We start from the raw sequence: 23,703 nt of genomic DNA on the forward strand, positions 1-23,703 counted from the left end.
TTGCATTCCTTTTACAAACCTAATTTCTGAATGATTTGTATTTTTCTTACTTTTTTTGTTTTATTTTCTTTATTGTAGTCGCCGAACATACGGTTTTCTTTTTGATTGGATATATCCAGCACGCATGCCGCTTCTTCTGAAAGCAATCACACATTGGACTGATACACCAGAGGTGAGATGCAGCATATAATTATTCTATAGTTATATAAGGAGCTTCCTCAACATTTCATGGCCAATTAAAATTTCTGATATTAACTTGACAAGAAAATGAATAATAAATCTTATGAGGAACGCTAAGCCAGAGATATGGAGGAACACTTTAGGATATCACAACCCCAAGGGCAATAGGAGTAATTTGTTCTTTTACGTGTAATTTTCTTTGTTGTACCTTAGACTGTTAGGATTGTACTACCAGTTTGTTACAGGATGCAACAACCTATAAATAGGCTAAAAAGTAGAGACTAGGCAGATTATTATTAAATGAATGAATTTGAACTCTATTCTCTCTCTCGATTCTTCTGATATTCTCCCTCCATTCTCTGAATTTTCCCTCCTCCTAGTTTCTCCCTCCCTTTCCATTCCCTCACTCCCAATCTTTTCCCTAATTTCATTCTCAATCCTAGGAAAACCCTAGGAACGTGACATAGGATTGAAAGGTTTAGAGTCTGGCAGATTGGTAATCGAAAATATGGAATGTAAGTTTAATAAAAGTATAAGTATATATGATGCTATGGTAAAACTGGAAGATTAAAGTCAAACCAAGAAAATATCAGTTTAGATATCTTGGATCAATCATCCATAAAGATGGGAAGATTAATAAGGATGTTGATGCTAGAATTAAAGTAGGATGGTTAAAATGGAAAACTGCATCCAACATTTTATGTGATAGTAAGATTTTGTTAAAGTTGAAAGAAAAAATTTATAAGAGTAGTTTGTTATATGACACAGAATGTTTGGCAGTAAAACACCAACAGTTGCAAAGTATGAGCGTAAAAAAGACGAGGATTTTAAGATGGATATGTGGTCATACAAGAAAAATAAAATTAGAAATAAGATTATTTGGAATAAGGTTGGTGTATCTCTTATTGAAGATAAGATACATGAGATATATAAAGATTATTTGGTCGTGTGAGAAGATAGTGCCCAATAGAGGTTCTTGTAAGGATTGTAGATGGAATTGTACCATATCTAGCAAAAGAGATAGGGGAAGATTAAGAAAAACTTGGTGGCTCTACAAGCAGATAAGGCCATCGATAGAAAGGACTGGTGAGCCAGAATTCATGTAGTTGAGCATACATTGTGAGACAAAGGCTTGATATGTTGTTTTATTTATGAAATTTCTTTTTTTTGTGTTCCCTTTTTTTGTGACTTTAAACTCAGTCTAACTATGCCAACAAAGGGCATTATGCCGATCCTTCTCCTTTTTCTTGTTTCTAATTTGTGCTGCTTGCTTTCCTAACCATATCTTATGGCTGATGGGAGTTGAAAATCTTAAATGCATGTTAAATATGAAAGAAATTGAAAAACACAATTTATGCAACAAAAGATCATGCTGTTTTTTCCTATCTAAAAAAAAAAAAAAAAATGATATGGTGTTTTTGGCTATTAAGTATGTTGCAATGTACAACTATTGCAATAGTTTTATAATTTCTGCATTCTGCAATATCCGACTGGCGACTGTCTATATTGTGTTCATTTTGGTCTGACTTAACTTATATGCTGAGCACTAGGATAACCAGTCACCTTGAAGCTTGTATGTATTTTGCTTTGCCAAGTAGGAGTTTAACCTTCTTGATTTTACCCTCCATTACCAACAAGTTGAATAGTAGCTGTTGGATCATGAGGATATCCGAGACTAAGGCAATGGAGATTTGGTCTAATATAGAACCTTCCTTCTAGAGATATCCGAATCTAGTTATGATTAATTCCTAAACTAGAATTAGGATATTTTCTTAAAGGGTTGTATATATCTTTTCTTTTCCCTTATTGTTGATTATTTTTCCTTTCTTGATTGTTTCCTTTGTTGTTGTATTCCCTCTCTATAAGAGAGTTGATTGTGTTCATAGTTGGAAGGAATAAGATTATTGATTTTTCTCCTAAAGTTTAACATGGTATCAGAGCCTAATAGGCTGATACACTAAAACCCTAGTGCCTTCATTGCACCAACACCCCCCCCCCTCCTCATCGAGTTCCTCTTCCACCACCAATCTTAGTTTGTTCGAGTGCCTTCAGCGCACTGGCTGGCCACCACCTACCAGCGCTGCCACTGCCATTGGGTTCACCGCCATCTGATTGGCCGACCACCAAAGACCCGCCGCCGTCAGAGCCTTCATGCACCCCCACGCGCCATCGTCTTGTTCATTTCCAACCCCACGCATTGGCACGTGGGCCACCCTTTCGCCTCCAACTACTCCAGATCAGCCCTTCGACATTTTTCTAGCCCACCCCTGGTGTCGAAATCCTTGTGTTCAACGTGCCTTCATTGCATCCGATCTCTTTCTCACCAACTGGAACAACCATGTCGGAACATTCAAGAGTGACTCCAGATTTGGCAACTGGAGAATCGACTTCATTGGCTCAATTAATGGAAGTCGGAATTGGATCAGGGACTGGAGAGCTGACCAAAATCCACCAATCCTATCGATTAAATGGTAGGAATTATTTACAATGGGCCCAATTGGTACAAACATTCCTCAAGGGTAAGGGAAAAATCAACCATTTGACTTCGGCTCCTCCAAAACTAACAGATCCTACACTTCCAGCATCGGAGGTAGAAGATGCTCAAATCATGTCATGGCTTTGGAATGCCATGCAACCCGAGCTAAATAAAAATTACGTGTTTTTGGGTTTGGCTAGAGAGATTTGGGAAACCGTACAGCAGACTTACTCCAAAATCCATGACGCATCAGTTATATTTGAGGTTAAAACAAAACTTAGTAGCACTAAACAAGGGGGCATGAGTGTTACTGAATACTATAATAGGATGCATGGGTTATGGCTAGAGTTAGACCATTATTAGAATATTAAAATAGTATGCAATGTTGATGCTGCAACTCTTAGTCAAATATTTGAAAGAGATAGAGTGGTTGAGTTCCTAGCAAGTCTCAACTCATAGTTTGATCAAGTTCGGGTGTAAATCTTAGGGAGAGAAAAGCTTCCAGCACTCCATGAGGTCTTCGCTATGGTTAGAAGTGAGGAGAATCGAAGGACAGCAATGCTTCATGAAGCTGGATCAGAAAGATCAGCCATGATCTCCAATCGAAGGGCTGTTGTAGTGACTAAAATTGGTCCAGAAAAATCAGCCATGGCGTCCAACAGAGGTGGATCGAGGATGAAAGCAGGAAGGGGAGAATTTCAGTCTCGGGCTGCAAATAAAGAGGTGCTATGGTGCACCTTTTGTAATAAACCGAGGCATAAGCGAGGCATACTAGAGAGACTTGTTTCAAGCTCCGTGGAAAGGAAGTGGTTTTGAATCCTTTGGGAAGTTTTAAAAATCTGGCAGCTAAGAATCAGGCATATGTATGCAACAAGGGCCAAGAAGAAGAGGGATTAACTACCTAAATTGAGTATGCTCCAGGTGCTGATTTTTTAAACACTTATGTGATCTCTAAGTTGAAGTTGTTCCTCAAGACCTTACAAGACGGTGCATGCTCTCTTGCACACCAATACTCCTCAAGTAACTACCTTCATTCAGCATTTTTTCTACCCTTTAAGACTGATAAACAGGATGTATGGATTCTAGATACTGGGGCCACTGATCACATGACACTCAATTCTCATGTTTTTGATGCCTACCAATCTCTTTCCACCTCTAAACAAATCACAATAGCCAATGGAGCATCTGTTCCAATTTCAGGCCAGGGTCCAGTCACTCTAAACCCTCGATTTTCCCTCAAATAGGTTCTTCATGTACCTAGTTTATCAGCCAATCTTGTCTCTATTCACCAACTAACCAAAGATTTGAATTGTCGAGCTATTTTTTCCCCTCATTTGTGTGAATTTCATGCCATGACAACATGGAAGATGATTGGTGCTGCTAGAGAATGCAATGGGTTGTACTACCTAATGTGGGAAGACACTTATCCTACAAAGGAACAACTTCCAGCTGCTATCTGCTCATCTCGGTCAACCTCAAATTATAGGGATGTATGGTTGCAACACTACTGATTGGGTCATCCTCCTTTCACTCTATTAAAATCCATGTTTCCTACATTGTTTGGATCTTTAAATCCTAGTTTTTTTCATTGTGATGTTTGTGTTCTGTCTAAGCATCATTATGTGTCCTATCCTCCTAGCAATAAAATCTCTTCTACACCATCCACTTTGATTCACTCAGATGTGTGGGGACCATCTAAAATCCCTAAGGGTGCGTTTGATTGCAAGGGTGGAATTTGAGTGAAAAGAAAATGAATTTCAGGGAATTAAATTGCAGGGAAAATGAATTCCTGGAAATTGAAAGTTTAAGCTGTTTGATTGGTATAATTTTTTACCTAGAAAATGATGTTATTTTCCATCTTTTTGTGTTTGATTGGTAATATTTTCCATAGAATTTGATTATTTTCCTAGTATTTCGTGTTTGATAGGCTTTATTTTTCATGGAAAATGACACATTTTGAATTAAATGATGAAAATGTATTAAAAAATATTAAATCTTGTAAAAAAAATTAAAATAATAATGTATTTTAAATTAATTAAATTATTTTCTCAAAAAATGAAACTACAAAATTATTATTTTTTTTTTTGTCCAAAGAAATAATTTATATATAATTTTTGACATATTCACTTTTTATATATTTATATTTATTAATTATTAAATTTTTGACATATTCACTTTTTATACATATATTTATATATTTATATTTATTAAATAACCATCCCCCCAAACCCCCCCCCCCCCCCCGCCCCAGCCTGCCCTCGCTCATCCCAGCAGCCGCCCACCTGCATTTTCCAATTGCCAGGAAAATTCCATCTCCTTCCCCCTAAGGAATTTGATTTCCATAATTTGAAGGAAAATACCCTCACGTGACCATTACAAGGAAAATGATTTCCCTGGAAAAGAATGGCTATCAAACAATGCATAAGTTAGAAATTGGGTGGAAAATTTGCTTTTTCCATGGAAAAAAATGACTATCAAACTCGCCCTAATTGTTTTGGGGCTCGTTGTTTTTTCTCTTTCATTGATAATTACTCATATGACTTGGGTTTTTCTATTAAAAGGTAAGGCCACCATTAGTTCAGTTATTCCCACTTTTTGTAAAATTATTGGAACTCAGTTTGGTTCGCCTATCAAAAAATTAAGAACTAATAATGCAAGGGATTATTTTAATCATCATTTGCACCAATTCTTCCAGCAAGAAGGAATAATCCATGAATCTTCATGTGTTGATACTCCCCAATAAAATTGGGTAGCTGAAAGGAAGATGAGACACCTCTTTAATGTAGCTCGATTTCTTCTTCATCACCACAATGATCCTAAATCCTTGGGGAAACAGTTCTTACAGCAACCTATCTCATTAATCGAGTCCCTACCAAGTTACTACAAAATCAAAGTCCTCTTCACTGTCTATCCTCTTTCTTTCCCAATCAGTTCTTACATTCCTCTCTTCCCCTTCGAGTGTTTGGTTGTGTATCCTTTGTTCGCATTCCCAAACAACACCGCGAATAGACTCGGTCCTTGAACAATCAAATGTGTTTTTCTAGGATACTCACCCACTCAAAAGGGGTACAAGTGTTACCATCCTCTCACTCGAAAATTTTATGTCTCCAAGGATGTCGTTTGTGGAATCTACACCTTTTTTTGGCTTATCCCAGGTTAAGGTGACCACCTTCCTAGTGACAGTCCTCCTTGTGATAGTGACTTCTTTCCTTTTGTTCAGCCTATTCTTACATCTTCTCAGCCCTCTAGCCATCCTATTATCTCTCCTCAATCTCCAAACAACAGTCATGAATCAAACCTCAATCGAGGTATGACTGAGCAGGAGCAAGGGCAATTAGATACTCAAGAGTTGTCACCCTTTGTCAGGTAAAAGGGATTTCCTTATGTATTCAAATGTAGACAACCCTAGCATGCACCATCATCAACTCCTAGTCAAGGTATGAATCCATTCTCCTTCACCCTTAGTCCAACCTAATGACCTAGACCTACCTATAGCCATTCAAAAAGGGCAAAGAAGCTGCACTCAACACCCATTAACCAACTTCTTGTCCTACCATCGTCTTTCCCAGAATCACAGGGCCTTGTTAGTATCCTTGGACTCCATTGAAATTCCTAAGTCAATTGATGAGGCTCTAAAAGATCTGAACTGGAGGCAAGCTATGTTGGAGGAGATAAAAGCTTTGAAGAAGAATCATACATGGGACTTAGTGCCTCAACCACAGGGTGTTACACCAGTTGGCTGCAGGTGGATTTTCAATATCAAATGCAATGCTGATAGAACCTTAGAGAGATACAAAGCTAGATTGATCGCCAAGGGCTACACTCAATCATATGGCATAGACTATCTTGAGACATTTGCTCTTGTGGAAAAGATGGCAGCTGTGAGAGTTCTTTTATCCTTAGTAGCTTATTCTGGATGGAGCCTACAGTAGATGGATGTCAAAAATGCATTTCTACATGGAGATTTGGAATAAGAAGTTCTTATGGAGTTGCCCCCTAGATTTCAAGAAGGGGAAGCAGGGCAAGTGTGTGATAGAACTCTTACTCAATTGATTGAACTTTAACTCAAAAACAGTAGGAATTCCTCAATTACAGTAACTCCAACAGTGGATGTAGCGAAAACAATGAAAGAAAATAAAATAAGCCTATTCGAGAAGGCCTCACTCTCCCACAACTTCTTCAACAATTTTCCAGATCCCTTCTCTCTCCTCTCTCCCCTTTTATACCTCTCTCCCTTTCTGTTTCAACCACGTGAATGAATATTCCCCTCTAACCAACTTCTGACTCTTTTGCCCCTAACTCAATTCCTTTGGCTGCCCCTATTGTTCCTCTCGTTTTATGCCTTTAATAGGTGGGCCTAATAGGAGTCCTAACAGTGTGCAGACTAAGGAAGGCACTCTATGGGCTCAAGCAGTCCCCAAGAGCTTGGTTTGGTAGGTTTTCTAGGGCTATGATAGGTATGGGATATAACCAAAGCAAGGGTGATCATACACTCTTCTTCAAGCATTCAAACAAAGAGAAGGTTACCGCTCTATTGGTATATGTAGACGACATAATAGTCACAGGGAATGATGTAGAGGAACAGAAGATTCTCAAGGACAAGTTAGCCAAGGAATTCGAGATTAAAGACCTTGGTCCCCTTAAGTATTTTTTAGGGATTGAAGTTGCTTATTCTAAGGCTAGAATATTTCTCTCCCAAAGGAAATATGTGCTGGACTTGTTAGCTAAGACAGGGGTATTAGGAGGAAGGGGATCTAATGCGCCGGTAGAGCCTAACAGCAAGTTGGGAGTTGATCCTAATAGTCAACCAGTAGATAAGGGCAGATACCGAAGGTTGGTAGGCCGTCTAATATACTTGTCTCACACTAGGCCTGATATTGTCTTTGGTGTTAGCTTAGTGAGCCAATTCATGCACAATCTGACAGAAGAACATATGCAGGCAGTAAGAAATATCTTAAACTATTTGAAGGCTAGGTAAGGGGATCTTGTTTAAATTAGGAGAAGGACTGGATATTAAGGGATTTATAGATGTAGACTATGCAGGATCTCTTATTGACAGAAGATCAACTAGTGGGTATTGTGTATTTCTTGGTGGAAACCTTGTGTCATGGAGGAGCAAGAAGCAAAGTGTTGTGGCAAGATCAAGTGCAGAGATTGAATTCAGAGCAATGGCTCTTGGCTTATGTGAGGTGTTGTGGCTAAGAATCATCCTAGAAGATTTGAAGATTAGGGTTCAAGGCTCAATCTAGGTGTTTTGTGACAACCAATCAGCAATCAGCATTGCCCATAATCCTGTTCAACATGACAAAACATGTTGAAATAGACCGGCACTTCATTAAAAAGAAGTTGGATGCAAGCCTAATCAAAATACCCTATGTTTCATCTAAGGACCAAGTGGCGGATGTATTAACTAAAGGGCTTGCAGCTAAGAGGTTCGAGGATTTAGCATGCAAGCTGGGAATGATTGACATACACTCTCCAGCTAGAGGGGGAGTGCTGGATCATGAGGATATCCGAGACTAAGGCAATGGAGATTTGGTCTAATATAGAACCTTCCTTCTAGAGATATTCAAATCTAGTTAGGATTAATTCCTAAACTAGAATTAGGATATTTTCTTAAAGGGTTGTATATATCTTTCCTTTTCCCTTATTGTTGATTATCTTTCCTTTCTTGATTGTTTCCTTTGTTGTTGTATGCCCTCTCTATAAGAGAGCTGATTGTTCATAGTTGGAAGGAATAAGATTATTGATTTTTCTCCTAAAGTTTAACAGTAGCTATACTTTAAGTAACTTTTTCTGGGGTTTCGTTGATACAAATGCCTTAAAGTTCATTCCTCTTGATCAATGGGATTAAAGGGTCAGGCTAGAGTCAACCTAACCTTTTAGATGGTGTTGTTAGGTGATCTGGGTAATTAATTCATATAACCTATTTAGATCTCTATCAAAAGGTACTTCATCTTTAGCAAAAAGTGGTTTAGGTAATACCCAGTTCAGTCAATTTAATTTTTCGTGAGAAATGGCTATGGAAGACAGCTTGCATTGGAGAGGAGGGTAAATTGTAAGTATAAGCAGCTTTTTGACTGATGGACAATAAAGATACTTTTTTGCAAGTCACAGTTTTGTACGGTGTCATTATATGGAGAGAAATTAGTAGAGGATTGCAGGAACCTTCTGACCATATTGTTTTGTGATTGACAAGCTGGGGAATGTATTTTTAAGGTGCTGTATTGTATTGGACAGCATGTTGGACACAGATGCCTATTGTACACTCTCTAAATTCCTCCCTTGGATAGACTTTTTATTTTCAAGAGTTTTAATTCCAATACTTCCAACTTGTTATGAATTGAGTTTTCTAAACTACATACCAAGATTTCTTGGTCACATTTATTTTCAAAATGTAGTATGTGACCTCTATCTGCAATGAAAGCATGGACAATTTATGAAGGTTTTATAATGCTGTGGGCACCAGTGTTAGGCACTTCCAAATATGTGTTGGACACCTTGTGTTAGGCAATTCCATTACTCAAAACACTTTGGGGGACGCCTATTATGTCCATTGTGGAATCTTGTAAGTCCTTCACTTAAACATTTTGAAACCACGTTAGAACCTTCTAAATGTGCAAACTTTAGGGGAACTTTCTAGTTGTTAAACCACAATAACTTGAGAATTGACAATGAAATAAAATGACGTAGATATATTTCCCTTATTCCTACCTCCTTTCAACCTTTTACTATAAGAATCTTATATTCTAAATATTTTTGGGCAAAAGTTTTTTTCAAAAAATATCTACAACTTTTTTAGTTGCACTCGTTTCCTATTTTTTACTCTTTTTTTTTTTCTTTTTTTTTTGTATATGGACAAGGTATGTAAATTAGTTGGTCCCACATTGTGGGATAAATTGTTGTTATTGTAGACAAGGTAAGTAAATTATAATTTAATGTGTCCTTGCTATATGGTGCCGCAGCAGCCCCCCCCCCCCCCCCCCCAGGGGGGAAGAATGTCATGATGTCATGTTTCTGTTGTGTTATAGGATACATAGTTTGCTGCCTGCTCTTGTTGTGTGTGTTCTGGAAATTATTTAGTCAATGTGTCTATATCGTGTGGCGTCCGTGTCCTATGCCCATATACATGCTTCTTAGATATACTATATCTGGTGTCATTAAAAGTGCATTTGTTTTAAAATTGATAAGTGTAGCATAACTGAATATGGTATGAGAACTGCTAGGGGGGCTATCTGTGGTTCCTTTCTCTTTATGGTGGAGAAGGTTGACAGGAGGGAGAGGATAGAATGATCCTTGGCCCCACGAAAAGGAAATTTATGTTTCAAACTCATTTTAGGTTGTTGAGGGGTTGCTTGTTGAATTGAAGAGCATATTGTTTGTCCTTATCCTTGGATAAATGGGCAAAACAATCAAGCTGCTTTTTGATTGTTGCTATTTGTGGGCACTGGAGAGTGGTTAACAGGGCCATTAGGTATAAACATGTTTGACTTTTTTTTGTCTCTCTGGGAACCTTTTTTACTTCTGCAAATAAATATTGAATGCCTCAAATGACAATCCAATTAGCATATTAACATCTAAATATGCTTTCATTTTGAAAGTCATTGATTCGTATGTTTTTTAAGTGATACAACTGTGTGTTGTATAATTTAGCAAATTCTCTTTATGTTCTAATTCAGTCATCTCCAGTATTTCTGCAAGCTCTTAAAAAACATCTTACAAGTGATTTCTTTTGGTTTCTCAAAGTATTAGGGGCACTTACTGATATACAACCAAATGGTGCAGGTGACAACTCCACTATTGAAGTTCATGGCAGAGTTCGTACTGAACAAGTCCCAACGATTGACTTTCGATTCATCATCTCCTAATGGCATACTGCTTTTTCGAGAAGTCAGCAAATTAACTGTTGCATATGGATCAAGAATATTGTCTCTTCCTAATTGTGCAGATTTGTACACATATAAGTACAAGGGAATATGGATTTTGTTGTCTATCCTATCAAGAGGTAAACATCAGTATAGTTTCTTTCTTTTCCACTTCATTTACTTTATTAAATTCTTTCTGCTCTTTTGTTCAAGCTCTATTAGATTTGATCAAAAGGAAAATGACCAATTGGTTAACTTCGCATTATCTCCTGCCATACCACAGGGAGATGCAAGTTTAGTACCAGGTGCAATGGTGCTGGCCTTTCTCTCAAATAAGAATAAACATAAATAAATTGTGTTCAAAAGTGAAAACTGAGGTTTCTTAGCCCTGGATCATTCAACAAGTCAATGCAGTGGAAAAGTTTATGAATTAGTCACAAATTAACCAAACATCCAGAAAGCATTAACAGCAAAGAACAAAGATGGAAAGCCACTCCGACAAGAAGTATAGTATATCATAGAACAAACAACTGGAAGTAAATTAAACATGAAAATATTATAAACTAAATGAGTCTTCTTGAATAAATTACCATGTGACTCTCTAGTTCATAAAAGGAGAAGGAAACTAGAAGGAAGACTTTATCTTTGTGGTTGCAGTAGGTTGTTACAGTTTTGCACTAATTCATGATACAAACATTTGAATGCTTCTGATTTGGCCTGACATGATAAGCAAATCAGAAAACTAGCAGCAGCAGTGACTGCAAAATGAAATAAAAATAAAAATAAGTTGGAAAAGGTAAAAGGATAGGAGCAAGAAAAAGAGTTTAAAACAAAGAAAAATACTTCCCAGAAACAGAGGATAATTGTAGAAAGTAATTATGAAGATGATGCATCAATCAAAAGTAATTGTTGATAGAAATAGCAAAGAAAGAAAAGAGTTCCAGCACATATACAGATCTTTAGAGGAGAAACTTAGAAGCAATGGCAATGAGATGGAGAAGCAGAGCAGCCAAGTATATGAGGTAGCAAAGAAGGAGAAGGAATCACAAAGGAAGATATCCCAGTGATGGGGGAGAGAAAAATTTTGGTGATCTGGAGTTCTCAAGATAACCCAACCACTAGAAAAATTTTTGGAAATAAGTACCTCACCCATAACCCTAGTTCAGTATTTCCCATGTTTATATGCTAGACTTTAGGAGGACATGTCAAGACATTTAAGTGGTGATGAGTCTAGTGTGGGCTAGTTGATATTACATCAAAGGATGAGCTAAGCACTTTCTCATAGTAATTCCAGGCATAAACATTCAGAGACATTTTGGAGAGTGAAACGAAGGTAACCAATAGAGAGTATAGGTAGAACTTCCTGTCTTTCCAGAATGTATGAGGCAAAGTCTATAGTATTTGCTAAAGGTTCATGCAAAATATAGGAGGTCAAGATCCTTTGTAAAGAAGGGATCGGACCAATTATATAGGATACAAGGATGTATAGTAAGTAGTGTCACGACCCTAGGGGTAGTACTATAATTGGGAGGGTATTAACCTTGTAAACCGTTAGGGTCTAACTAAAGGAGTTGGTTGGTTAATAGGCAAGAATGCATTGATTGTATAACAGATTCTTATTAGGCTGTTAAGTAGTTAGAAGATTTGTTACTGAATTGGCTAGAGGTTCTATATAAAGGAACCTATAGCATTGTGGAGGGATCAGTTGAATGAATATTGAATAATCAATTCCTCTCTTTCTTGATACTCTCTCTCTCTCTCTTTTCTTCCTTATTTCTCTCTCTGTTTCTATCTCTCTCACTCGTTCTTACATTTTGTAGTTACTGAAATTGCTAGCCCTAATTCAAGGGCTTGACAAAATGGTATCAGAGCCATGCAATCATTGGCTGTGAATTTTTTTTCAACTTGGGTAGAACCTTTAAGCAGTGCATTGAGGGTTTGATCCGACACAAAACTAGCAGTGTCGGAAGTGACCGAGCCGCAAGAAGCAGGCCAACGAAGTTAATTCTGCGGACGACGACTCGGAATTGAAGTCGCAGTAGAGCACGTGCAGGCAAGGTCAGTCATTCTGGGGTGCCAAGTTGAACGAGTCACAGGTGGTGACTCAAGTAGTAAATTTTGGTGATTACGGAAATTACAGAGCCAACGGATTCAAGATTCGGCCAATTTCAAGAGGGTCAGTGATTGGGTAAGGAGACTCGAGCAAAGCCAGACGATCTTGAGGGTTGGAAGCAGGAGGTGGCCATTGGGCGTCGGAATTGGCTAACGAAGGCCATGAGGGTGTGATCGGAGAAGTGCACTGTCGAATCTTGAAGACGAAGCAGGAGGTAATCTGCGGTTGTGAGTTTCTTTGATTTTTGGCTGTCTAATCGAGATTGACCTAGGATCAATTGGGTCATAGGAGGGTGGCGAAGTAGTTCGGGGCTTCCGCCTTCTCCCACCCTTGTTAATTTTTATCGGATTTCGACATCTCGGTTCAAATTTATGGATTCAAGAAGAGATCTTGCTAAAAGATTAAGAGTCTAAAAGCAGTTCGGATTTGAAGATCGTGTCACTTGCGGATCAAATTTTGTGAGTGAAATAGGAGGTGGTTCCTGGCTATTGTTTGATTGGAATTGGGATTGGAAGGCGTGAAGTGGTGAATTTAAATCTGGGTAGATGGTCGAGGGTACACGATTGAAGCAGCTGGAGATCAGGTTGGAAGCCATGGAATCTGGGATGACCCATACTCAAGATACTATACGCCAAACGCGAGAAGACCTAGAGGAATGGAGAGAAACCATGCAAGCTGCGATGGAGAAGCAGCAAGAAGCTATTGAACGATGTCAAGAAACAATGGAGCAGCAAGGGAAAAGAATCAACAGTATGTTAAACATGTTGTCCTCTCTGCCCCTATTCCGGTTGTCGTCGGAATTCCCACCAAGACAGCCATCTGATCCGATTTTGTAGCATCAGGGCAATCAGGCAGGGACGCAAGGAACTCTTGAAGAAGTGGAGCAACCTGTAGTCCAAGAAACACAGGCGAGGAATCCACAGCCCACGACTCACAACCATGTCCCTATGCCAAGATTGGAAATTCCGGCATTTGAGGGGAAGAAGCCGCGGTGGTGGATAAGGAAATGCGAGAGGTTTTTTCAATTCTACCGGATTACAAAAGATCAAAAGATCAACCTAGCGATAGCCTATTTGAATGAGGTAGCAGACTCTTGGTATCAAGGGTGGGTGCAAGATGAGGGAATGCAGGGAAGTTGGTCAGATTTTGCGGAGGGGTTATGTGAGCGTTTTGGGGAGAAGAGCATGGCAGATATAGTGGAGGAATTCAACAAATTGAAGCAAGAAGGGACTGTAGTGGAATACCAAACCCGATTTGAGGAATTGAGGTCCATGGTGTGCGCTGTGCAGCCAGGGCTTACCGAACAGTACTTGGTATCCAGCTTCATCAGCAGGTTGAGGGAGGAATTGCGGCCCATGGTAAAGATGATGACACCCACATCGGTGAGGCAAGCTGCAGAAAAAGCGAGGCTGCAGGAAGTGACCCTAGAGGCCATTTTTAAGAAGCATGATATTCCCTACAAGCCAAGTCTATTGGCAGGGCACTATGGGGGTGGTAACTCTAGGTCTTTGCTTACATGGCCTAATCAAGAGGCAGCCAAAGAACCTTCCAATAATAATGGCACTAAGGATAATCTAATAGAGAAAAGGAGACAACTAGGGCTATGCTTTAGGTGTGGAGACAATTATAGCCCTGGCCATCAATGTAAGAGACAGCTAATGTATATTCCGGCTATGATAGGGAAAAGGAAGAAGAAGATAATGTCTTCCATGAGGAAACAGGTGAGTGCAAGATGATCATTGGGGAGGAATCACAGCTGCATTCTATATGGACTGAAGTGTTTGAAGAAAAGGCTAAGGCAGCAATAGAACTGCCAGAGGCTGTGAACACTGCTACACTTCTACTACTCAAAAGGGAAAAGAGAAACAATAAGAAGGAGAGAAAGAGGCAGCAAGTATTGAAGGCGGGAATTGGTTGAATTTAAGCCGTCGCTATCAATTCTTGGGGACAAGAATTGTTTGAAGGGAAGGGGATTGTCACGACCCTAGGGGTAGTACTATAATTGGGAGGGTATTAACCTTGTAAACCGTTAGGGTCTAACTAAAGGAGTTGGTTGGTTAATAGGCAAGAATGCATTGATTGTATAATAGATTCTTGTTAGGCTGTTAAGTAGTTAGAAGATTTGTTACCAAATTGGCTAGAGGTTCTATATAAAGGAACCTATAGCATTGTGGATGGATCGGTTGAATGAATAATGAATTCCTCTCTTTCTTGATACTCTCTCTCTCTTTTCTTTCTTATTTCTCTCTCTTTTCTCTCTCTGTTTCTATCTCTATCACTCGTTCTTACATTCTGTAGTTATTGAAATTGCCAGCCCTAATTCAAGGGCTTGACAAGTAGCTGCTCTAAAAGGCATAGCCTTTTGCAAGTATCCAACCTATAGAATCGATTCCCCTCCCTAGGTGGGTAGGTGGCATCTCCAAAGATTGGAGGGGGTTACAGGCTGTAGCCTAATCAACTGCTTCACTTTGTCTGGGGAAAAGCCTCTTTGTTTTTCATCTCGTTGTTCCTCTCTCTTAATTATTGGCCAAGGTATGGGTCTCCATCCTATTGTTGTTGTGGGAGCAGATTGATTGCGCTTGTGAAACCCTTGATTTTAGCCTCCAGTACACAGGTCCTTGTTTGTCCCAAATGGAGAGAGAAGGCTTTTAGGAAGCTGATAACTCAGAATGCTCAAAGTACTATTGAGGGAAGTCATCGAGGAGGTGATAAGGAGAGTCATTGAGGAGATTCCAACTGGGGATATGACAAGGAGATTGTCTTTTGAGAGTTGAGGAGCTTAGCATTATTTTCAAGGATAAGGCACAATGTGCTTCTTCCTAGTAGAGGAAGTCCCTCTCAATGATAGGTGCTAGAAAGGGAAGGCACGGGTCCTATGAATCATGTTGTGAGATTACCTTATATCATAAATAGGATTGTCACATAAAAAGATTGTTCATCATTTTTGGAGAACCATCTTTCCATTTGGAACCTCCCAGATTTGCTACATAGCAATCATGTGTATGCACCCACACCTATCACATGACAATGAAGTGGATTTAGACATCCCCACATTATAGCCTACGTTCTAATTTCTTATCAACATAAACTAATAACTGAAAACCAAAGTAAACTAATTCTAAACAAACTTTGAAGATATGCAATTTCATCAGATACAAAGAAAAATCATGTCAGCAGTTTCATATGGTGTTAAGATCAAATAGTTTCAGAATTTTCTTTTCAATTTGACATAACTTGCTTGGATTATGCAATGATTTTATGTGCTGCTTGTTTGTGTCAATCCTATCTTCCGTTGTCTACTTGGGGATAAATGCTTCAATTTCTTTACATTTCCATTTATTATGTACATCTATTGAAGCTAAGTAGATGTGTGAGATAAAATTAAGATGGTTTGACCATGTAACAAGATGACTAATAGAGGCTCTTGTGAGGAGAGTTGATGGAATGAAGCAAGTATTTAGCAAGAGAGATAGAGGAAGATCAAGAAAAACGTTGGGGGAAACTTTGAGGTATGATATGATAAGGCAATAGAGAGAAATAATTGGCAAGTTAGAATTCATGTTGCCAACCCCAAATGATGGGTTTATCTGTTTTTTCTTTTTCCATTTGTAATTTAGTTCCCTCGTGAACTTATTTTCTTTTCTTTCTTACTACCTATGTGTCTTTTTTATATTAACTTCTTTTTTTTCAAGCAAAAGTTAGGGGGGTAATACTTTGTGATGTGAAAGACTAGGGTAATTGCATCTTCGTCTTTTTTGTGTACTCCTTTCTTACATGGGAAAGGCTTTATTGAGTTGAATTGCAGCACTCCTCTCTCTCTCTCTCTCACTCTCTCTCTCTCTCTCTATGTATATATATGTGTATATATACAAAGCCTTCTTTCAAAATGAGTCACTTAGTCCATTTAGCAGCTTGTTCCTTGATAATTTCAGATAGACATACACTTGTATCTGTTGTAATTTGTATTTTGATGTACTTTACTCCCACGTGCAGCGCTTTCTGGTAACTATGTCAATTTTGGTGTGTTTGAGCTCTATGGTGATAGGGCACTCTCAGATGCTCTTGATATTGCACTGAAGCTGATATTATCAATTCCTTTGGTGGATATAATGGCATATCGGAAGGTATAATTTCTGGCTTCAACTTGTATGCAAAACCATTGATTGAATATACACGAAATTTTGTTAAGGAGAGCGCTGTGTGAGAACTGCCTTAACAGAGCAGAATAACTGAAATGAAAGGAACAAGGCCCTACATATATATATATATATATATATGCGAAAACAAAGAATCCATAAACTGTAAAAAATGGCCCAGAGGGAGGGAGGGACCCATCTACCTCAATTACTTAATTTCAATGTTCAATCCACCAGTAATCACTTCTTGGGATTTATTTGTTCAATTTACCAGTAATCACTTCCTGGGATTTATTTGACTACCTTTCAAGTTTATGTTCATCTGAAGCACTTGGTTCTCAGTCTATGCAATCTATTTACGGGCAATGAATCTTAAGATCTGATTATCACCTTCCAGTGATATGTTGCCTTTTCTTCTCCAAACACTTAGTGCCATGTCTATCAATTAAGTAAAATGCTGCCACTGATGGAAGAACTTGACTAGAAACTTGGGATACTGATAAATTTTTCTATTTTTTGCAGCTCTAATCTTCTATTAAATTCTAATGTTGCCATATAGAATGCTCATTGTTATTTCCATTTATTCCCTGGTTAATCATTTATCCTTCTGCCACTGCAGCTTGCAGGAGCCTACTTTGCCTTCCTGGAGGTTCTCCTGAATAGCCATATTACTTTTGTTCTGAATCTGGGCACAAGCACTTTTAGGTATATTGTAGGATCTCTTGAATCAGGCCTTAGAGGATTAGATGCAAATATCTTATCACAGGTTTGTTTTTTATTTTTCTTGTCATTGTCTTTTTACTGCTGCAAAAAAAAAAGAAAAAACAAAAAGAAATTCTTTCTTGTTATCTTTCTGAATAAACTATTGTCATTCAAAAAAGTGAGCATTTTCTTTAGCACTGCATTATTTAATCTTCCTTACATATGCAAAAAAGCAGTGATTCTTGTTGTGGTTACTATATATGCTGCAGATTCTGTGAGAGGTCTTTCCCTTTTAACTATTCAACTTTGATTTTCTGATGACAGTGTGCTTCTGCTGTTGATAATTTGGCTACCTTTTATTTCGATCACATCACAGTTGGAGAGTCGCCCACAACACCAGCTGCTCTTAATCTTGCTCGGCATGTTGCAGATTGCCCTACTGTGTTTACTGAAGTAAGTTGTCTCCTTCTCTTTGTCCTTGTCTTCTCCTTATTTAAAAGAAGAGTAACACATTCTTTAAGGGTAAATTACCAAAAAATGCTGAACTTTTGGTTTCATTTCAATTTTATAACAAACTTTTAACTTTTTCAATAGCATACCAAACACTCTGTTTAGTTTCAATTTTAAACAAACTTTCGATCGTTCAATAATATACCAAACTTTGTGCTTTGTTTCACTTTAAAATAGGATAAATTGCCATGGAGCCCCATGTGGTTTGAGCCTTTTGCCCAAACACCCATTATGTTTTTTTTTGGCTAAAAAGGTCCTTGTATTTTTCCTTTATTGTGAGGACACCCCTCCATTAAGTTTTGATATCAACAGTATTAATTAAAATTTTATTAAAGTTAAAATTAAACAAAATTTTCTTTATCTCTAATTAAAAATAAAAAAGTCAAAGAACGAGCAAAGCTGCTGTCGGCTGCCATAACCCCATTGCCTGTGGGGGTGGCTGCAACCCATCAGCAATGGGCCCCATCATGCTGATGAGGGTTCCAAAAGAGAGGAGCAAAGTTCAGTGTGTGTCCATCATCTTTTCCCGGCAATTCTTGCTCCTCCGAGTCTCATCCCAATAAATGGCTTTGCTCCACTGGTTTCAAGAGCAAAGGCCAATAAATGGCTTTGCTCCACTGGTTTCAAGAGCAAAGGCGTGAGTCTCTCTCCCCCCCCCCCCCCCAAAGACAAGAGTGTTTTTCTTCTGATTTTATGCGTATTTTTGTTTGGGGAAAAAAAGTTTTGGGTGATGTGAAAAGTATGTCAAGCAGATTAAATCTGTGTTATACTTTCTTGATCAGATCCTTGCAGGAGGAAAACTATCAAACCTAATTTCAAGAAAATTGTTTCTGGTCCATTTTCATTTCAATTGTTGCCTGTTATTTGGAGTCAGGAGACTAAACATCCAACAAACATCTGCTCATGAATTTCTTGCAAATTCTGATTGTAATGAAAATGAATTTCTCATGAATGGGATTGTGGCCAGCAGCAGCAGGGGCTGCTGGCAGCTTTGGCCGAAGCAGGTTCTTAATTTTTTAATTAGAAAGATTAAAAAAAATAGTTAATTTTAACTGCAATTAAATTTTAATAACATCATTAATGCCAAAACTTCATGGAGATGTGTTCTGGCAATAAAGGAACACTACAAGGACGTCTTTGGCAAAACACAAGAGGTGTGAAGGCAATTTACCCTATTGAAAAATTGAAACTAAACCCAAAGTTCAGTATATAATTGAAAAATTAAAATATTCTTACAAAATTGAAACTAAACACAACGTATATTATTGATTTTAATTGTTACAAAATCGAAACTAAGCTAAAAGATCAGCCTATCAGGATTTTTTTATTAATTTACCCCATTCTTTAACTTAAACATGGTATTGGGAACCTAACAAAACAACATACCTGAACCTTTATCCAATTGTGTGGGGTCAACTACATGAAATCTAGATTTCTATTTATTTCTATCTATAGTCTTATCTTCTATAAGGCCTCTAATTAATTTGAAACTTAAGTGTCTCTCACCAAGTTTTTCTTGGTCTTCCTCTAGCCCTTTTACTAAATACTTGCTCCAGTCCATCCACTTTCTTCACAGGAGCCTTTATTCATCTTCTTCTCATATAACTAGGGTTGTAAATGCATGGGCGGCTTGATAAGAGCTCGTTTGTGTTCGGCTCGTGATATAAATGAGCCAAGCTTGAGCTCCAATTTGGAGCTCAGCTCACCAATAGGTTTGCAAATAAAATATTTCTGGTCCAATTTGAGGATGCTTCAAAGAAGGACTTAGAGACGGAAGTTAGCAAAAATTTGTCTCAAAGATGGAAGTAGAGATGGAAAAATTCTGTCTCTATGCTTGGTTTGAGTTTAATCCCGAATATCCTCCTTTCTTCAACATTTGTCAATTCATGAAGCATATTCTAACCCCAGGGTTTTGTTGCAATAGCAGGCGATTAGGCTAATTTGAAAGGGTAGAAAAAGGCACCCTACCTCCAGGCAATCCTCTTATTTATATCATTGGTATTTACAGATTAGAAGTCTAGAAAAGGAAACCATATACAAGGAAAAAATCTTCTAGTTACAGCCTATATACAAGATATAACTTCCTATCAATAATTGTTGTCTTCCCTGAATTCCTTCATAGAATTAGTCTTCCATAATTCTGTACCAATAAATCAATCTTTCCAAAATAAGCATAGCTGTTCATTTTGTCAAAGATAACCGAGAAAAAAACCAATCTTATTCCTCATTGTAGGGTTTACAAGATTATATACAGTTGGTAAAGGCTAATAGCCTTCTACATTAAGCAGTTTCTTAATCTAGTTACTGCTGAAAATAGGAAAGATTTACAAGATACAATCAAGATTAAGGAGAGGAATAGAAAGGAAATATAGAAATACAAATCAAGCAAATAAATCCTTGCATATAATGGGAATCTCAATATTTTTCTAACACTCCCCCTCAAGATTGTGAGTAAATGTCTTGTGTCGTGAATCAAGACCATAAATCAAGGAAAGTATCTTTGTCATAAATCAAGGAAAGAAGATTTTCCAAAAATCAAGGAAAGAAGATTTGTCAATTAGCATGTGATTAAATGTAATTAGCTATTATTTAGACCTTAATTGTAGCCTTAATTATTGTATAGATTACTATAAATTTCAATGGAATGATGCTAGACCTAATATAGAGTTCTACTCCAAAAAAGGGTTTCTTTCTTTTTTATCTTGTTCAACATTGTTATTCTCTTTTCCACATGGTATCAAAGCCTAAGAAACCCTAGGACTCTTCTTTCTGAGCCTTCATCGCCGACTACTCTTCTGCTGCTACTAACAGCCCATCACCAACAACCTTCATTGTTGCCTAACTTTACTTGATACTACATCCATCACGAGCAGCCTTCATTGCTGCAATAGTACGTTATTTCTCATTCTTCCCTTGGCCCTTCCCGTTAACCGGAGATGTCAACCACCACTGATGAAGCTAGTTCCCATGATACAAGGGAAACACCAGCACCCATGATGCTTCAGCCGTCGAGAGAATTGCAGCCAATCAATGTTACCTATCGGTTGGATGGAAGGAATTATCTTAAATGGTCCCAGTTGGTTCAAACCATTTTGAAAGGAAAAGGGAAGATTAACCATATTATAGGAACCAGACCAAAAAAGAGAGATTCAGCCTATGCGGCATGGGATGAAGAAGATTCCATGATCATTGCATGGCTGTGGAGTTCCATGGCTCCCAAAATCAGTGATATCTGCATGTTTTTGTCAACAACAAAGGAGGATTGGGAGTCTATCCAACAAACCTACTCAAAGGTGAAAGATGCAGCCTAGATCTACGAGTTGAAGACCAAAATAGCTGCAGCAAAGCAAGATAATAGAACTGTCACCGAGTATGCCAATTTCCTAAAGGGACTATGGCAAGAAATGGATCACTACAGGGTAATTGAGATGAAGAACAGTGATGATGTAGCCACCTCGAAAGCTTTTAGACAAAGATTGCACCTATGATTTTCTTGCAAGCCTAAATGTGGAGTATGATCAAGTGAGAGTTCAAATCCTAGGCAAAGATGACTTACCTTCACTTAATGAAGTGATTTCAATTATTATAGCTAAGGAGGAAAGCAAGAGGGGTGTCATGTTGGACCCCAAACCAGTTTAGGCCTCAACAATGGTGGCAAAAGGAGGAGGAAATCGTGGGTTTAAGAAAGACCAACTACCGAGAGAAAATGGAAAAACAGGTCTCAAATCCATGGGTAATGACAACTGTGAGAATATGTGGTGTACTTTCTGCAAGAAACCACGGCATACTAAGGAGATGTGCTGGAAGCTACATGGAAAGCCACCAAGCAAGGAATGGGGAAATAAAGGTGGACAACATCAGCATAGGAGCCAAGGGCAAGTTAATATGGCAACTCTACAGGAGGAAAAACAATCCCATGAACCAAAAGAATTCAACAAGGAGGAGATTGAAAGGCTACGGTACTTTTTAAGTACCCTTGAGACACCATCCTTTTTAGGTACATGCTCACTGCAACAATTAGGTAAAACCCTAATTTTGCATGCTTTAAATGCCTTTGATACATCCCTTAAAGACTCATGGATTATTAACTCCGAAACCACATATCATATGACTTCTTTCTCCCAATTTTTTCTCTGATACTCACCCTATTCTAACAATCGGAAAATTGCTGCAGCTGATGGTTCTTTGATCACAGTAGCTAGAATAGGAGAGATTAAAATCAGCCCTTCCTTAACCCTAAAAAATGTCCTTCATGTGCCTAAACTATCCACAACCTAATCTCTGTATCCAAGTTTTTTCTTTCGTTTTGTTGTTGGCTTCATGACAAAGACTCGGGATTAATGATTGGACATGCTAAGGAACAAGATGGCTTATACTATCTTGAGAAATCTAAGAAATTACCTGTTGGCAGGTGGAAGCAACCCCTTAACATGTCTTTCAAAACCACATACCCCCCCCCCCCCCAAAAGGATACTATTTGGCTGCATCATTACAGGGATATCCTTCTTTTTCTACTCTTAAAATCATGTTCCCTTCGTTGTTTCAAAACCTTGATATTAGAGAGTTTCATTGTAATGTCTGTGAGTTTGCTAAACATAGACGTGTTGTTTTTCCAACTAGTAATAACAAATGTGTTACTCCTTTTGAATTGATTCATAGTGACATCGAGGGTTCATTAACCATTCCAAATGTTTCTGGGGCACGTTGGTTTGTTTCGTTCATTGATGATTGCACAAGGGTTACATGGGTCTTTCTTCTTAAATCTAAATCTGATGTGAGTGGTATTCTTCTCAATTTCTTTTCTATGATCCATAATCAATTTGGGGCACAAATCAAATGGTTTCATTCAAACAATGCAAGGGATTATTTCAACCAAACCCTTTCCCATTATTTCCTTCAATAGGGAGTTATTCATGAATTTTCATGTGTTTCTACCCCTCAACAGAATGGGATTGCAGAATGAAAGAATAGCCATCTCTTAGATACTACTAGGGCATTGTTGTTTCACATAAATGTGCCTAAACAATTTTGGGGAGAAGTTGTCCTCACAGCCACTCATGTCATAAACCGATTACCCTCTCGAGTCTTATCTTTTCAAAATCCAATGGCATTATCTCACTTCCATCCTGCTCTTCCTACCACAAATCAGTTTAGTCTTAAGGTATTTGAGTATGTTTTATTTGTACATGTTCACAGCCCTCATTAGGGAAAGTTGGATCCTAGAGCTCTTAAATGTGTCTCTGTGGGCTATTCTTCTACACAAAAAGGGTACAAATGCTATCATCCTCTGACTAAAAAATTTTTGGTTTATGCGAATGTTACCTTTGTTGAAATTGAATCTTATTTTACTCACCATTCTCTTCAGAGGGAGACCTCAAGTGTGTAAGATAAGGATGAGATGTTCCTTCCTAACTTTCTACAGCCAACTCCAGCTCCTAAACCTCTACTTGAACAACCTGCATTTGAACCTTCCCTTGACCTATTGCTCGAACCTGCATTTGACACTACCTCACAAGCTCATGAACCTAAATCCTCTCTCCAACCTATTCTCCAAACCGTCAGGGAGGAGACCACCACTGACAAACGGTTTCTTCAAATTTACTCAAGAAGAAATAATCCAAAACTCGAACCAAGGCTGCACCTATCATCAGTTCCAATGTCTAGAAATGAGGTAACATCTCTTGACTCATCTTCTAATGTTGATTCAATAGCTAATATTAA

The 23,703-nt window shown here is 38.2% G+C and overlaps 1 protein-coding gene across 4 annotated transcripts in view; it reads left to right on the forward strand.

Annotated features, from left to right (window-relative positions):
• LOC127788360 (uncharacterized) overlaps positions 1-23,703 on the forward strand; it is a 104,642-nt gene that overhangs the window by 60,407 nt on the left and 20,532 nt on the right. For all 4 annotated transcript variants that reach the window (XM_052316532.1, XM_052316536.1, XM_052316535.1 and 1 more), the window contains 5 exons: positions 79-172; positions 10,442-10,661; positions 16,628-16,758; positions 17,390-17,536; positions 17,797-17,925. In XM_052316532.1, the coding sequence (XP_052172492.1) occupies positions 79-172; positions 10,442-10,661; positions 16,628-16,758; positions 17,390-17,536; positions 17,797-17,925 (721 nt within the window). The remainder of the gene's footprint in view (positions 1-78; positions 173-10,441; positions 10,662-16,627; positions 16,759-17,389; positions 17,537-17,796; positions 17,926-23,703) is intronic.

The sequence above is a fragment of the Diospyros lotus genome, chromosome 13 (genome assembly GCF_014633365.1).
Source record: "Diospyros lotus cultivar Yz01 chromosome 13, ASM1463336v1, whole genome shotgun sequence".
Taxonomy (NCBI): Eukaryota; Viridiplantae; Streptophyta; class Magnoliopsida; order Ericales; family Ebenaceae; genus Diospyros; species Diospyros lotus.